Raw genomic sequence first — 17285 nt, 5'->3', positions numbered from 1 at the left:
GGCCTCAGACACGCTTGTTCTGGATGCTGGGAGAGCTGCGTCATGTCCCCACTGTCACTCTTGTAATAATCTCTTCCAGAGACGAGCCCCTGGAGCTCTTCAAAGCACTTTCTGTCCATGATCTCATTTAGCTCGACAATCTTGTAAGTCAGGGGAAAGATCTCGGGAAGCCCAGCCTGAGGGACATTGCAAAGGCCACACAGCATGATGGGGACAGAGCTCATTCCCATAGCGATGCTCCTCGGGTTGCGGAGAGGAGACAGTCAGCACAGAACGGTGGGAATACTCGGCACAGTGGGACGGTGCTCCGAGTGGAGGCATGTCTGCTTTTGGTGCAGTGGGCAGTGACTGAGTTCGCTAGGAGTAGCAGCAGCTGATCCTTCCTGACGCCTGCTGTGGGTAGCTGCTGCCGTGAGCACATGACTTGACTTGAGGACGGCCGCCCACCCTGGAGACAGGCACACTTATTACCCCATTCTCTAGATGTGGTAACCAACAGCAGAACTTGGGTATGTGGGGGTGGCTGAAGGTCCTCTCTACAGTAAAATAAGGCCCCTTGTCATCATGGAGTTGGGGGGCTGGAAGTGGTGAGGAGGGACTGCATCGCAACCCCCCATCTTCATCACTTTCTCTTTCAGTGCACAGTTTGGAAGCTGTAGGGCCACAGGGTAGGCAAGACTCTGTGGCAGTGGGGGGCAGCTTCACCCTGCCTGACCATTGTCTTCCTCCAGAATCTGAAATGAGGCTCACTGCTAGTGCCCTGACCTTACTACTTCTCTCATAGATTGCAGATCCACCAGCCCCCCAGTGCTGGCACTGGAGACAGCAGAGAAACATTCAGAGCCCCTCGTGAGGCTGACATTCTAATGAAATAAAAAAAAAATTTGCATTATGATTTCTAAATGGATGGCCCCCTAAGAAATAAAGGGCAAAGTGACTTCATAGCAGCTGTCATCAGAATGGGTGGGAAAATAAAGGCTCAGAGAGGTCAAGGTATTTGCTCAAGGGCACACAGCCAGCTTGCAACAAAACTATGATCCCAGGATTTGATTGCATTCTCTGCTTTAGTTCTACTGGAGCAGTGAGCTTTCCAGAACACCCACCGTTACCCTCTGTCCTCTGGGGAAAGGTCTTTTTCCCGCAGTCTCACAGCTCTGCTGTGTAGGGATTGTCCTGCTTTGTCACTCCTGCAGGATGGTGGCACGGGTCATTGCTGTGCTCTTTGACTTCCAGGAGACCACACAGCCCTGTCATGCCAAGAGCCACAGGCTCAGCTTCTTCCTAGGGGGTTTCTTCAACCTACCATGATGCTGTCTTTGGATTCCCCACCTGCCCCACCCCACTTTACCCCTTAGCTCAGCTGTGTAATCCTTTCCTGGGTCCCAGGATCAACTGGCTATACTTTCTCCAGTGGCAAACACCCAGCATGAAGGTGACACCAGACTAGCCAGGCCTGCTACTTGCTAAGAGCCACTTTAGGTAGAACGGACACTAAATATGGCTCCCAAGTGTGACCACACTCTCCTTGCCTGGTGTCTGGAGCTCTTGTCCTTTTGCTTAGTTTCTGTATTTTGTAACACGCTCAGTAGGGTTTACCAACACTGCGGCTGCTTTGCTCACAGCTATTGTGTCTTCAGAGAATGTAACTGTGACTAGCACTGATTTAGCGCAAGCTGTAAAGGAACACTAACCCCTGGGCACATGTCATATTCTCTGATTAAACCTTCGCTGCTCTCTGCTCACCCAGCTCTCTGTGCTGGCTGCAGGAGGCCTGGAGGGCTGGGCCATGGGGCAGCACATCAAGCGCCCCTTTCAGCAGGAACACGAACAACCTGGGGTTGGGGGTGGGTCTTGCTAAAGCTGAGATTCTGGGTCTCCCTAGTGGTGTAGGGATTAAGTCTCAGCGCTATCATGCTATCACCACAATGGCCTGAGTTCGATCCCCAGTCTGGGAGTTACCCACATGGCTCAGCAGACCTTTCCTGTCTTGCCCACTGCTCCCCTCAGTAGTGTGTTTCAGTAGATCTGCCTGTTTTGCTCCCCACTTTGTCTCTGGTGTATCCTCTTACCTACCCCCGTGCATATCTGGCCTACACCCCACTTCTTCTGTGCATAAATAAATAAATCTTTAAAAAGATATAAAGCTTAGATTCTAGCTGGGTAGGGGCCAAAGTGTTGCATTTTCAACAAGTTCTTGGGTGCTGCTGCTGCTGCTCTGAGGACACTGTCAGAGAACACCTTGGGGGCTGGGAGTCAGGGCGCGGTCCCTCTGCTCTGCTGCGTGCCTCCAGGCTCAGCTCCTCTGCACAGCCCTTGAGAGTCTTGGGTTTGATCCCCCATAGGTCTGTGCTGTCTGAATCACATGGGGAGTTGGATTCGGCAGGTCCTGATGGGGCTCAGGCAGCAGCTGGGTGAGTCAGGTGTGGGGCTGCCAGGCCCTGGGCGCGTGTCCTGAGCCCCGCTCCTCCGTGCTGTCGTTGCCAGATAGAGCGGATGCACTGGCCGGGGAGCGGGCAGCAGCTGCCGCGCTCCATCTGCAGCCTGCCCTGCCAGCCGGGTGAGCGGAAGAAGACGGTGAAGGGCATGCCCTGCTGCTGGCACTGCGAGCCCTGCACGGGGTACCAGTACCAGGTGGACCGCTACACCTGTAAGACGTGTCCCTATGACATGCGGCCCACGGAGAACCGCACGGGCTGCCGGCCCATCCCCATCATCAAGCTGGAGTGGGGCTCGCCCTGGGCCGTGCTGCCCCTCTTCCTGGCCGTGGTGGGCATCGCCGCCACGCTCTTTGTGGTGGTCACCTTTGTGCGCTACAATGACACGCCCATCGTCAAGGCCTCAGGCCGCGAGCTGAGCTACGTGCTGCTGGCGGGCATCTTCCTGTGCTACGCCACCACCTTCCTCATGATCGCCGAGCCCGACTTGGGCACTTGCTCTCTGCGCCGAATTTTCCTGGGGCTGGGCATGAGCATCAGCTACGCGGCCCTGCTCACCAAGACCAACCGCATCTACCGCATCTTCGAGCAGGGCAAGCGGTCGGTCAGCGCCCCGCGCTTCATCAGCCCCGCCTCGCAGCTGGCCATCACCTTCAGCCTCATCTCCCTGCAGCTGCTGGGCATCTGCGTGTGGTTCGTGGTGGACCCCTCGCACTCGGTGGTGGACTTCCAGGACCAGCGGACGCTCGACCCCCGCTTCGCCAGGGGTGTGCTCAAGTGCGACATCTCGGACCTGTCGCTCATCTGCCTGCTGGGCTACAGCATGCTGCTCATGGTCACGTGCACCGTGTACGCCATCAAGACGCGCGGCGTGCCCGAGACCTTCAACGAGGCCAAGCCCATCGGCTTCACCATGTACACCACCTGCATCGTCTGGCTCGCCTTCATCCCCATCTTCTTCGGCACCTCGCAGTCGGCTGACAAGGTGAGTGGGTGGGGGCTGGAGGCAGGGGTTGGGGGGGGCTGGAGGCAGGGGTTGGGGGGGCTGGAGGCCAGGGGTTGGGGGGGCTGGAGGCCAGGGGTTGGGGGGCTGGAGGCCAGGGGTTGGGGGGGCTGGAGGCCAGGGGTTGGGGGGCTGGAGGCCAGGGGTGGGGGGAGCTCCAGGGGCTGGCTCCAGGGGCTGGCTGACCTCTTGCCGGCTCCAGGCACGCTTTCTTTCATGCCTCGTTCTGCCTTTTCCCTGCAGTTTTTCTCGGGTTCTGGATCTTCTCTTCCTGCTTCCTTTCCCTTTTCTTTCTCTCTTTGTTTCGTCTCTCTTTCCTCCTCCCATCTCTCCCTCCTTCTGTCCTCCTCCTCACTCCATCCCTGCCTCTCCCACCTCATCTCTTCTTCCATCTCCTACCCTTTCCTCTCCCCCTCTTTCCTGTATCAGCCAGCGGAGGGTGGGGGGGGGATTCTTTTTGCAGTTTCTCTTACCTCTCTCCCTATTCAGCCCTTTTTCCCTTTGTCTGATCCTCTCCTCCTCCCTCTGCCCTGCCCCTACCCTCACAGGATCCCCAGGGGTACCTGAGGTGGGAGGGGGTCAGACCTTTGCTCCCTCCACCTCTCTCTGACTCCCCCCAAGCCACCTGGAAGCCCAGGAGCCTGGACCTGGCAGTGTCACCTGAGGGTCCATCCCCCCGGCTGGAGCTGCGAGAGGCCACCTGTCGCTGACTCTATTGGGCCATTCTGTGCCTGGCTTGAGGGTCTGGACACCCCCCCCTCCAAGGACCCAGTGGACTCTGCTCACATCCCAGCCCCTGCACTGTCTGCATTTTGGGGGTTTTATCTAGAAGGGCCAGTTTCTTCATTCGCAGATTGGGGCCGTGATCCTTCCCCTGCAGTCTTCGCAGGTTCTCCCACCGGAAAGAGGCTGGGGCTGAGGGACTGCAGGAGGCGGTGGGGACCAGGTCAGAGAAGTGACTGCAGATGGCATGGGGCCCAGAGAAGCTCTGGGAGGGAGGTTGGCTTTTCCCAGGAGTGAGGAGGGAGCCACTGCGGGGTTCTGAGCAATGGGGTGCCATATCTGTGGGTCTTAAAGTGTTCCCGTGGCTGCTGGGAGAAGCCCAGAGAAGGGCCCAGGAGCAGGGCGGCCAGTGTGGAAGCTACCGTGATGGTCTTGGCAGACGGGTTGCTGGTGCAGGGGGTGAGAAATGGGGCTTCTGGCCGTGCCTGGAGGTGGAGCTGCCGGCTTGCTGATGGATGGCAATGTGAGGTACGACTAGAGGAGAGGCAAGGATGACATGGTTTGGTGTGAGCATGGGAAGGAAGGCGTGTCTGTGTCTCGGCGCTTAGTTGGGGTGACAGTGGAGGGGCCTGTGTTGGGGCGGGGGGCGGAGGCCTGGATGTTCCAAAGATATACTACATTTGTGATGCTCCTTACACATCCAAGTGTACCTGTTGAGTCAGACTTGAATATGTGGGTCTGGAATTCAGGGTCTGGGGCCGGGCTGGAGATATAACTGGGGGAGTGTTGAAAGCCATGAGCCTGGCTTTGAGTTCCTGGGCATGCCTGGCCTCCAGTGAGCCTGTCACCAAAGCAGCATAGACAGAGTGCTTGTCACACGCCAGACAACAGGCCCCAGGGCAGCAGGCAAGGGTAGATATCACCATCTCCAATTGCAGATGAGGACATGTAGACCCAGAGAGGTGAAGTGATGTGTCTAAAATCACACAGCCACTAGATGGCATGGCCAGATTTGACCCTGCTCTGACTCAGGAGCTCTTGACCCCGGCCCACCCTGCTCCCTGCAACTCTGGGATACCTCCTCTTCCTGGGCCTTCCTTGGTAGATGCCACCCCTTCTCCATCTGCTCTTCAGAAACCCTTGGGCCTGGCCTGGGTAGGCCTGTGGCTTGGAGGTTTCAAGAAGCAGACCTTGGGCCTCGCAGGGAATACACTGAAGGCTGAGACCAGGTCCAACTCCAGGCCACCCTGCCCACCTGAGCCAGCAACCTCCAGGCCAGCTTACACAGTGAGCCAGGCTGCTAGCTTCTGCCAGCCCTGTGGGAGTCCCTTCCTGCTGAGAGCAGGTGCAGGCAGAGGCCCCCACACCCCACAGAGCCCAGGAGACCCACAGAGCAAGCAGGGGAGGCTATCCTGCACTCCAGGAAGCTGGCAGCTTCAGAAATCACCCTTAGCAATACCAGGAGAGCCCTTCCCACACCTGCTCAGGGAGTAAAGGAGCTGGCACCAGAGCCTGATGAATAAGCCCCTCCTCTGCCTTTTCATGATTTTCTCTGGCTGCCTGCCAGGACACTGCTCCCACTGGGCGTCCTGTCATCCCAGGTGTCAGACCCTCCCACCTCGAGAAGCTGGGCCCAGCCCCTCCTCCAGACGGCCCAGCTCTCTAGGCCACCCCACCAGCCTGTGATTTCTTCCTTTTTAGGAGGCCCCCTCAGCACAGCTTGTGAACAGGAGCCTCGGAGAGGATCTTTTCCGAGGCCCAGAGAGGACACACAGCAGGCTGGCCGCACCCCAGCACGTGGCCAGAAGAGGCAGCTCTGGCCCTGATACTACGGGGCAGGGGTCCCTCCCCTCCTTCAGCTTCTGAATGAAGGGGGGATAGATCCAGCTCTGAAGAGCCTGCTGGCTGAGACCACTAGGCTTCTTAGAGGTCCAGACTATCCTGGGGCTGTGTTTTTTTAGTCATTTCAGAGTTACACAGTGCCCCAGCAAAAGCCTCAGGCATGCACACGTGTTGTGTGTGTGTGTGTGTGTGTGGATGGTGAGGGTGGTGGGTATTTGTGTTGTGTGCAGATGTGTGTGTGCCTTTCTGTGGTGTTCTCCATGGGTGGGTGGTGTGTGTGCTTATGCATGCACACATGCAGATCGAGTGGGGTGTGCAGGCATGTGTGCCAAGGGGCTTGTGGCACCTGGTATATACACAGGCGTGCAGATTATGGGTGTGTGTGCAGGCGTGTGTGAATGCGCCTGTGTGTCTGCATGTGTGTGCCCAGGGACCTGCAGGGGCCAGCATGGCATGTCAGGTGTGTCTGAGTCAGGTCTGAGTGTGCAGCTGAGGCTCGGGTGAGTGTGTGAATGTAGGTGTACACCGATGTGTGTGCCCAGATGGCACAATGCACTCGCAGGCGCTCAGCTGTGCCTGTCCCCCCGGGGTGCAGGTCGCTGGCACAAAGTGAAGCTGTCTGTGCCGCTCTGGTGAGCAGCCGGATGGATTTCCCAGCATTAACCCGGATTTCCAGGGCTTACCACCGCAACAGTGTGGCATTATCCTGAGCTGCCCAGCACAGACTTCCTCCACCTCGTGGGGTTACTGCTTAGCCAGGCTTGGGCTGGACCTGGCCGCAGAGACCAGCCAGGTTGTGGGAAGTTCATTTGTCTGCTTTGTAGAGATTCTGAGGATCTCAGTATCCACCAGGGTTGGCCTGGCACATGCACAGTGTAGGCAGAACTCTTCAGTGCTCCCATAGGGGTCCCTCACATCCTGTGCCCTACCAGGTCTAGCACAAAAACAGGAAAATTTATCATCCACCTCCATAGCAGCTCCTGTCCATGTCCTTTGCCCCACCCCTGGATGACCTCTGTCCTCCACCATCAGTCCTAGCCCCAACCACCACCCCAGGCTAGGGGAGGGACCGGGGTGCCACTGATGCTGTTCACCAGGCCTGCCACCATAGCCTGGGATGGTTAGAGGAAGCCCAGGCCAGGCTGCAAAGGAGGGGCCCCAGCAGATACGGGGCAGCTTTGCTCAGATTTGGTCTCTTTACACCCCTCCTTGCATTTTGTTTGTAGACAGGCTCCTTGGCTGAAAATAGAAGAAACCAAGGACTGTGTCATGCCTCAGCTCGGGGCTGGCTCCCTTAGTTTTCAGGGCTTGGAACAAAATGGAAAGGAAGGCCCTGTGTTCTTTTTTGAGAATTAGTCAGGGTTCAGGGCCTCCCATGGTGGTGCAGGCGGTTGAGCGCCGCACTGTGAAGCTGTCTGCAGCCTCTGCAGCGCCGGTTCGATCCTGGCTGGCCGGCGTGGGTCCCACATGGTGCAGCAGACCTCTCCTGCCTCGCCCGCTGCTCCCCTCAGCAGTGTATTTCGTCAGTCTGCCTGTTCTGCTCCCCACTCTGTCCCTGGTGGATCCTCTCACCCTCCCGTGCATCTGGCCTGTACCCCAGTTCTTTTATAAATAAATAAATCTTAAAAAAAAAAAAAAGAATTAGAGTTCAGCATGGCAGCAACAGGGCATTAGACTGAGTGCACATGCTTGTGGAGCTGAGTCTGCCTGTGTTAGTGGAAGGCGCCCAGAAACCCATAGGGCCGGGGCAGAGCGGAACCTGGAACCCACCACTGGTCCCCACACAGACCTGTGTCCACTGGAGAGCTCACTCTGTCCAGACAGGGAGCCTCTATCCATATGGGCCAACTGCACCCTGGCCGCCAGCCCCCTGCAGTGGGAGAGGTGGTCAGCACCCTCCTGCTGGCTTGTCATCACCTTCCTTGGGTGGTGCTGGGGGCACTCCGTCCATGTGAGTGCGCTGTGTGTGAGGATCAGGGAGTGACTGCCTGTGGCAGCCCCGGGGGCTACTGCGGTCTGGAGTGAGGGAGGAGTGTGCCCCCAGGCTCTCGTATTCCTGGGCCTGTGGCATGTTCCCGAATGGTGGCAGATGAAACAGTCTCTCACGCTCCGTGCCTCCTTCCCCATGGCGCTGTGAACTGTCGTGTGGCTTCAGCCTGATTGGTAGCCCTGTGGTTTGGGGGAGGTAGGCACGCTCATCCCATTGCACTGCGGAGAAATGGAGGGCCAGAGGGATGAGACTTCCCCAGGGTCACATTTGCTCTCCTCTCAGACTCTGGAGCGTCTCAGGCCCCTCTTCCAAAGGTAGGGAACCCCTTGGAATGAAGCCTTCAGATCCAGGTCATGGGACATGGGAGGGAAGGAGAAACATGAGCCTGGGGAGACCTGGCTCTTCCCCTCAGGAAGCAAGCCCTGACCCTTATCCCCCATAGCTGGGCTGAGTACAGGAATTAGGGGTGCATTGGTGCAGTTGGATAGAACTGGGGTCCTGGAAAGCTTCCTGGAGGAGACAGCATGTCAGCCAGGCCCCAGATGAAGATTTAGGGGGCAGGAGTTCCTGCCTTCCCAATGCCCAGTCCTGGGGCCACAGTCTGGGTCCTCCTAGCCCCACCCTAGCTGAGGGCAGCCAGAGGGGCAGCTGAAGCCTGGAGGCAGGGAAGAAGCAGAGGGGATCCCAGGCGGGGGGCTGGGAACTGTCAGGCCCTGCCTGGAAGGCCCCACTATTGAAGAATGGATTATCCGACACCCAGATTAATGGACTTTCATTTCGCTAAACATCTGTCACCGTTAGTGCTGGCGAGCGAGCGTGAAATGAGCTCTGACTGTGCTGCCACAGTCGTGCGCCAGGCGCTGTGGCTCCCACGCCAACAGGCTGCTCTGCACAGGGTGGCAAGTGGGGGGCAGTCACCAAATGGGGGGCCTGGTGGACGGACTGTGGCACAGCCACCAGGAGTTACTCCAGGGCACCAACAGGTGTTCCACTCACTCCCAGAACTCTGCAAGGCCCTCCCCAGGGGCATCAGCTGTGACCCCGAGAGCCCTTTCTTAGGGGTACCTCCCCCAAACAGCATTAACAGCAGGGAACAATCTGTGCCCGACATTGTTTCGCATGCTTGTGACATGCATGAGTCATTTCATCCTCACAACCCCCGCGAGGGCCGCACTATAATCACGCCCGTACTGTATGTGCGGCAGGGGCTGGGGGTGAGCCGCGAGGTGGAGCCAGGATTTGAATCCAGGCATTCTGGGCTCAAGTCCCAGCTCTGTATCACGACTCCCTTCTGCTCAAAGCCAGGGGGACACAGGTGGGCCTGGGGGTCTGTCCCTGCTGCTCTGACGCCACCCCGCCCGCCCCCAGCTGTACATCCAGACGACCACCCTGACGGTGTCGGTGAGCCTGAGCGCCTCGGTGTCCCTGGGGATGCTCTACATGCCCAAGGTCTACATCATCCTCTTCCACCCGGAGCAGAACGTGCCCAAGCGCAAACGCAGCCTCAAAGCTGTTGTCACCGCCGCCACCATGTCCAACAAATTCACACAGAAGGGCAACTTCCGACCCAATGGGGAGGCCAAGTCTGAACTCTGCGAGAACCTGGAGGCCCCAGGTGAGTGCCGCCCTGCCCCTGCCCCTCTGTGCCCACACAGGTCCTGCCCCAGGCGTGGCCAGGCCCCATCCCTGGGGCTCCCTTCTCAGGGGACTGCTAGGGGCACGAACCCTGAGACCACAGGTGAGCTGCTGCCCCCCACCCCACTCCAGGGAGCTCCAGGAGACACCAAGTTAGCACCCCTCTTTTCTACCTCCTTCTAGACAGAACCTCACTCCTCCCTAGCCCTGTCCTTCCTGGGAACTCTGCGTCACCTGGGGCGAGGCCTTGGGGGCCTGGTTCATGCAGGTGACCCTGGGGTTTCTCTGCTCTGGAACCCACATCTCGACCTGTGCCCTCTCAAGCCTTTTGGGAGTACAGTTGTCACAGAGAGAGGGCCCTGCTCTCTGGACCTTTGGTAACTTGAAAGGGGTGACCTCCTAGCAGGGCTCTAAAGATGGGGACTTGGGCCCTGGCCACGTGGATGACTGAGTGAGGGAGAGGTGTGGGGTGGAGGGCCCACATAGACCACAGGCCCCAGGTAGGGTGTGTCCACAGGGGGTTGTCTAAGGACATCTCGGCTGTAGAGGGTCACACTTGCATGGGGCCAGGGAAGGGAAGGAGGCAGGGTCCTTGGTATCTGAGGGGCAGGCCCCAGGTCTGGACCTGGGCAGGCCAGGCTCCTCCCATGCCAACAGGCTGCTTTGCACAGAGTGGCAAGTGGGGGAGAGTCACCAAATGGGGGGCCTCGTGGAGGGACTGTGGCAACACCACCAGGAGTTACTCCAGGCACCAACAGGTTAAGGAATGTGCTCAGGAAGGAGAAGGGCACCATCATTGCCAACTTTCCTGCTCCTCTTAGTGCCTGCCCTCTGTGTGAGGAGAGAAAGGGGGGCTGAGAGAGGCAGGGACCCACCCAGGTCACACAGCGGGCTGGTGGCGGGGCCAGACCTGAGCTCTACTCTGCTGGCCCTGCTGCCTCCACCTACAGAGGACAGATGGGGGCCTCCCTCTGAGGTGAGCCGGGGGTGTCCAATGTGGGTTGGGCCTCCACAGATTTGCTTCCAGCTGCTCCAGGGTGGGGAGAGATGGCGGGGTTGCTGTGCTCACCCCCACCCCACTGCAGATACTGCTCCCTCCCCGGACACCCTGTAAGTGCCCAGATGGTTTCAGTGGCAGTTACCCCCACTCTTCCCGCTCTGAAAGAGCTCCTCTCCCCAGAAGAGTTTGAGATCCAGTGGGACCCGGGAGTTAGCTCTGCTCCCTCTCTCTAGGGCTGGGGGAGAGACTGGAAGTGCTCATTGTCCATGGCAGCAGGAAGGATGTGGGTTAGACTATAGGAAGGCCCAGGTTTGAGAGTGGGGTCTGTTTGTCATCCACCAAGAAAGCAGGAGGAGCAGGAGTCCTTCTATCCCTGGTGCATTCAGGCTGCGGCAGTACCTGTTAGAGCTCCCCTTCCACCCCATGGTGCACCCTCCCTGTCGCCTCTGTTCTCAAGTGTCAACAGATTATCAGCTGTGGACGGGTGAAATGTCCCCTGCCACCTCCAAGCAGGAGTTTTTACTTCCTAGAGCCTTCTCTCCTGTTGAGTGATCTTCACAGCAATCCTGTGAAACCTGACTGGGGCTGGAGGGTTAATTCCCAGCTGAGGCCCAGAGAGGGTGAGGTATTCTTCTGAGGTCACACAGTATTGTGATGGCTGGCTAGCCCCACAGTATTTTTCCCTTGACACAGACTTCACGTGACCTCCCTGCCTCTGGGGCCTCCTTCCTCTGTGCTGAGCAGTATACCTGGTTTCTGACACGCCACTCCTGTGATTGACACCATGTTGGCGCCCCACCCTCCACCCATTGACCTCTGGTCCTCTCCTGTTCTGCACTTCCTCCCAGAGCACCAGTTTCCCTATACTTACAGCACTGGGGCTCGCTTCAGATGCCACCTGCACCCTCCACTCTAGATGGGAAGGCCACATCCCCCAACCCTGACCTTTATCCACTGAGATGTGAGATGCAGATATAGCCCCTAACTAGGCCCTTCAGGCCTGAGCAGGGCCCCGCCTTGTGCTCCTGACTGAGTTTGACTCCTCCCCACAGAGACAGGCTCCTCTCTCAAGCCCTTCCCCTCAAACAAGCTCTGCTCCAGGGCTCCTGAAAGCATGCGGCCCCCGCCCTTGGGGACCACAGTGTCTAGCTGGAGATGACACCCTGACCTGAAAGGTGACACTCTGGGTGCTGTTAGAGACCAAGGGGACCGCTGAGGCCTGGGCCTCACTAGGCTCTGACAGCACCTTCATTGAAACCGTTGGCCTTTGCCCCCACTCAGGCTGGACACCAGGGGACCCTGCCCGACAAGGAGGGGTGTGGAGATAGGGCCGGGAGAGACCCTGCATAGCCAGCCCAGTTCCCTACAAGGAAAGGGTGAGAGCTGCCCACCCCCTACCACTGCAGGGCCCTGAGGCCAGTGCCCCATGCCCCCACTCTCTCTCAGCTCAGTGATCACAGGGGCCATGAAGCCAGGTGATTAATTCTGGGGACAGCCAGACCGGGGGGGGGGGGTGTGTGAGCGGGAGAAGTGGGAAGGTGTCACTCCTCTGGAGTAGGGACATTTTTCACTCTGTCACTGGCAGGCCATGTATCTTTAAATAAACAACAGAATAAATAATTCAGGGGCCTGATTGCAAGCAGATTGGGTGCTGAGACATGGGGGCTATAGAAGGGGCTGTCAGCTCGTGCCTGCCACTGCCCAGCTAATTGTTATATGAGGTGGCAGAGACTGAAAACCAGAGCCAGGGCCTGTCATCAGCAAAGGATGAGTCTGGGGCCCTCTGCCCCCACATGCGTCCCCCCAAAATGAGGCTTCCCCTAGAGTGTCACTCTCCCCATGCTGTCCTCTTTGTGGTGGTTATTTCAGCCCCTCCCTTTTGCCCACCCCTTTGCAAGGTATAAGGAGCATTTCCATCTACCCTGTGGCTGAGAACCAGCTGAGGATTTATCACCCCATTTTACTGATGAGGGCATTGAGGCTCTGAGAGATTCAGCTCTCTGACATATAGGGCCAGAGAGCCCCTAGACAGGTGAGCGCAGGACTGGATCTAAGTCTCCCAACTCTTGGTCAGAAGGCTGTCATTTGTGCCTCACAGTTAGCACCTAGGGGTGCTGGGAGACTCACTGCTGCCACTTTGCAGATGGTGAGACTGACGCTCTGTTGAAGGACACTGGCACCCCTGGTTCATAGCCGAGGGCTGAATGCTCTTCTAGGTTCAGCACGTGCATTAAATTTTATAGGGGAGACAGCTCTGGTCAGAGGAAGGATGGGGACCCAGCTGTCCCTCACCCCCCTCCCCTGCCCCTTGCTCTCATACCCCCGCCCTTGGTGCCCCCGCAGCCACCCTCAGCCTCCTATTTCTCTGCAGTCAGTGGAGACTTGGCTACTGCTGCTACTGAGGTTTTCCTTCACCTCTGAGCCAGGAGCCGCTGATGGGTTTACAGGTTTGGAAACTCAATTTTATCAGTTCACCTGGGGGTGATGGAACCCTGGGGAATTGATTCTCACCAGCCTGGCCTGCAGGCCCATGATTCACAGAGCCAACTGCTGGCGCTTTTTCTGACAGTGAGGAATGGAAGAGTAGGGTAGCGCTGTGGAGTGCGGGGAGCCCCTCAGGAAAAGATATCTAGGCATAAAGGGCCACCCCTGTATGTGATAAGTGGGGAGACTGAGGCCTAATGGGGCCAGGAAGGTGTTGCCTGAGGCCACAGGGAGTTTGCATCTCCACAGGGCTGATCCGCCCGTGTCCTTCTCCAACCCCCTTTCTGGGCCTCGAGCATGCTGGGTCCCAGCCTCCAGCCACTCCCACTCCTGTCCTGAAGCGCACCCTGGCCCAGGCCCCCACCTGACCCATCCTGTGCTCCTTTCAGCACCCTACACAGCTGTGGGTCCTTTTAGAAAGAAAGGTGGGGTTCTTTGTACCCCATAAGGTGCCATGCTGTGTTCTCTTTCTCTTCTGGGGTGTCCTGGGCTCTAGTCCCTCCATCCTCCATTAGCACGTGTCCAGACAGCACCTGAAAGGTGAAGCTCCCCTTCTGACGTCCAGGCAAGTGATGCTCATCTTCTGCGCAATGATGTTTAGCTCAAAGGCGCCCTGCTGCTCGTGCCTCCCCGCTGGCCCCATGGTGTCTCCCTCTGCTCACCCCCGCCTCAAGTTGCTTCTTCCCACACACGGTGGCCCCCAACCCTGCTGTAACACTGGGCTTCTGCTTCCACTGCTATTGTTACAGGGCAGGGAGAGGTGCACCCCAGATCCCCCCAAAACCTGCCGCTCTAAATGGGTTCTGCCATCCGCCGCATCAACACAAAACATATGAGACTTTAATGGGAAGGAACTTTAATACAATTTGGAAACAATACAGAAAAGGCAAAGAATATAGTTTCTAAATCAAGCACCCAATGTTACCCGTCCCCTCGTGGGTAAAAGTCCATCCAAATGGGATTGGCCCAGAGCAAGGCCCCAAAGCCTGCCACGAGTCTAAAGCATCTTCCAGTGGGGACCCACAGAAAAGGGTCACAAACAACCAGACAAGCCCGGAAGGAAAAGAGCAAAATCAACATCAAGATAAAAGCTGCCATTGTCACCTCCCCACGGGTCTCACCCACATCTGTGTCACCCAGTCCACGACCAAAAGACAAGCGCAGTTTCTTCACGTGTCTCTAGGCTCCATGCGCCTCCTCTAGGTCTCCTGGCTCCATCCTGCTTCCTTCCTCAGTCTCCTCTACAGCTTCTCTCCCTACTCAGCTCCACCCTCCATTTGGGTGGGGCAGGGAACCTGGAACCTCCCCCTTTCCTGGGGACCACCCTGTTACACTGTGACCATGAACCCCAGGATAGACAGGTTGTTTTTCAGGTGCGGTGTGCGCAGTGGATGGGCAGGAGGCTCTCAGGTCCCCCCCAACCTGTCACTGCATTAGCTCCGGGAGGTTGCCCTGGTCCTCGTGACTGAGGCTGGTTGCCCTCAATGTCTGTTCTGCCCACAGACAGCAGAGAGGAAGTGCAGGGAGGCGTCTGTGTAGTAGAATGACACGGACATTGCATAGGCCTTCCACTCACATGTCATTAGCTACGTTGTCATGCGGGCCATACTTAACTGTAAGGGAGGCTGGGAGATGCAGTCCTTAACTTGGCAGTCATGGGCCCGGTGAAAACAGAGAGTGGGGTGTGGGGGACACTGTGCAGTCCTCCCCTCAATGCCCTCTTCTCCAGGCGAGACACTCCTAGCCAAGCCTGACAGATGCGCCTCCTTTTGGGGGCTGATCAAATCCCCACAAAGGATCAGGGCAATTTTTGGATAAAGAGACCATGGTTTCTCCCATCCTGCCTCCTCTCAGCAGTGCTGGGCTCCACGCCTCACTGAGATTCCCCCCAGGCCAGCGAGGGAGATCCTGAACTCTGGTAGGACCTGGCCACACCCTGAACCCTTCTGACCTCAGCCACCCCTTTTTCAAATAGGGGTGATGCTCCTCTGGCCTCCTCACTACACTGCAGTGAGGACTGGCCCTCAGCCTGGAGGCGGGGGGCACTCATGCTGTGCTAGGAAAGGGCCCCCAGGGGGCTGTGGCTAGACACGCGGTGGGTGAGGAAGGGGCAGAGTGAGGGGTGAGTTAAGGGTAACTTGAGGCATTGGTCAGACAGAGACACCCAGAAATAGGAAGGCAGGAAGGTGCCTTCCTGGGGGCTCAGCTGACTGGGAGACCTGGATGACTTCTTTTTCCCTCGGGTGTGGGCCTCGGTGGGCCTGAGTCATGGGCCCCAGTTTCTGGCCTCACAAGCCCCTCTCTGCTTCTGGTATTCACTTCCTGCCCCAGCTCCCCGCTCACTTCCCCCAGGCTGCTGGGCCCGTGTGTTTAATGTCTTTTCTTCCAGGATGTGTGCTGGTGAACATCTGAAAAACTTCCCCATGCTGATACTTAAAGAATATAGAATTATATCACCAAAAAACGATTCCCTTCAAGTCCTGTGGAATCAGGAGGTGGCAGGACTCCCTGGGGGTGGGGTTGCCCGCTGGTGGGCCAGGGTTGGGAGGGCATGATCAGAGGAGGAGTCATGTCTAAATGAGGAGGTGAAGAGGGAGGGCACCCCAGGTGAGCACCGGCCTGAGCAAAGGTGTGCCAGGAGACTGGGCAGTGTGGAAGTCGGGTGACACAAGGGGGGCTAGGGACTGCTCTCGGCTCAGGGGCCTGGGCAGGGCTGTGTCGGGGCTGAAGAAGTGAACACCTGACTCCTGGGTACCCCTGGTCTCTCTCCTTCCAGCGTTGGCCACCAAACAGACCTACGTCACCTACACCAACCATGCAATCTAGCTGGGCTGCCAGAGCCGAGCAGGAAGAGGAGGAACCAAGACCCTTGCGGATGGTGCATCGGACCAGGGCCACTTCCAGGGGCCCAGCTGATGTCCTGCCTGCCCGTGGGCTTCCACGGACGTGGCTTGGTGCTGAGGACAGCAGCCCCCAGTGTCACTGCTGGGCAGCCTGGGCCAGCCGGGCAGGTGACGGGAAGAGGAGGAGGGGCCGGGCAGCTTCAGGCACCCCAAGAGCCCGTGTCTTGGACTGTTGCCCCTGCCGGCCCCAAACCATGGGGGCTCAGGTGGTGGGGCTAGTTCTCTCAGTCTCTCCGTCTCTGCCCGTCCCATCGGTGATCTGTCAGTCTGTCTGCCTCCCTGTCTGTTTTCTCTTTTTTCCTATTTCTTTTCTGTGTCTGTCTGTGCTCTCTGCTCTTCTGTATCTTCCTCTTTCTTTCTGCCTCTGCCTCCTCTCCCTCAGGCATCCTCCATCTCCAGGTTTTTCTCCTGTGCTCCATCTGGGTCCTTCCTCTCGTGCATTTTTCTTTCCTGTCTCCTCAACTCCCTCCTCCCCTTCATTTACGTCCAGCCTTGGCCCTCCGCTCCCTGACAGCCTTTCGAATTCACCAAATCTTACATGTCGCAAAAGAGAAAAAAGAAAAAAAAATCAAAACTCAAAAAAGCCAAAACAAAAACAAATCTCGAGTGTGTTGCAAAGTGCTGCGTCCTCCCGGTGGCCTCTGTGTGTGTCCCCGCGGCCCACAGCCCGCCCGCCCCGCCGCCTGCCGTGTGTTCTGCCCGCCTGCCCGCCTGCCCCTCCCGCCGACGACACGGAGTTCAGTGCCTGGGTGTTTGGTGATGGTTATTGATGACAATGTGTAGCGCATGATTGTTTTTATACAAAGAACATTTCTAATAAAAATAAACACATGGTTTTGCACTCCGGCTCCACATCCGCTGAGGGTCCTCAGTGGGACCCCAGGCTCAACCGGCAGCTGAGGGCCTGGAGTTAGAGGGAAGGAGGAACTGGGTGATGGAGACTCAGGGCTTGGGGTGGTGGAGGCTGCCCCCTGGGCTGGTATGGAGTAGGGCTGTGGAAAGGCCTTGGGAAGGGAGGGCCTGGGACATTTGCAGAAGATTCCAGAAATCAATCCCTGGTGGTTCCCTAAGTAAGGGATGATGCGCTGTCCCTGTCCCCAGCCTCTAAGCTCCTTAGAAGGGTAGTATTTCTGTCCTGCCTTTTCACAGTCACACCTGGGACCGCCACCCCACCCCATAACCTGAGCCTCTCCTCTTTGCCACCCAGGAAGTTCTCTGCAGAAATTGGCTCCCAGGACTCCCGGCACCCACAGCCCTCCCCTCCTACCCA

At 57.8% G+C, this 17285-nt stretch overlaps 1 protein-coding gene across 1 annotated transcript in view; it reads left to right on the top strand.

Annotated features, from left to right (window-relative positions):
* GRM4 (glutamate metabotropic receptor 4) overlaps positions 1 to 16418 on the top strand; it is a 100597-nt gene extending 84179 nt beyond the window's left edge. The window contains exons 8-10 of the mRNA XM_037520867.2: positions 2485 to 3420; positions 9362 to 9608; positions 15889 to 16418. Coding sequence (XP_037376764.1) covers positions 2485 to 3420; positions 9362 to 9608; positions 15889 to 15938 — 1233 coding nt within the window. The 3' untranslated portion in view covers positions 15939 to 16418. The remainder of the gene's footprint in view (positions 1 to 2484; positions 3421 to 9361; positions 9609 to 15888) is intronic.
* The last annotated feature ends 867 nt before the right edge of the window (positions 16419 to 17285 follow it).

This window comes from Talpa occidentalis, unplaced genomic scaffold (genome assembly GCF_014898055.3).
Source record: "Talpa occidentalis isolate TD23 unplaced genomic scaffold, MPIMG_talOcc4v2.1 talOcc4.2, whole genome shotgun sequence".
NCBI classification, from domain to species: Eukaryota; Metazoa; Chordata; class Mammalia; order Eulipotyphla; family Talpidae; genus Talpa; species Talpa occidentalis.
This window is presented reverse-complemented; position numbering and strand designations above follow the sequence as displayed.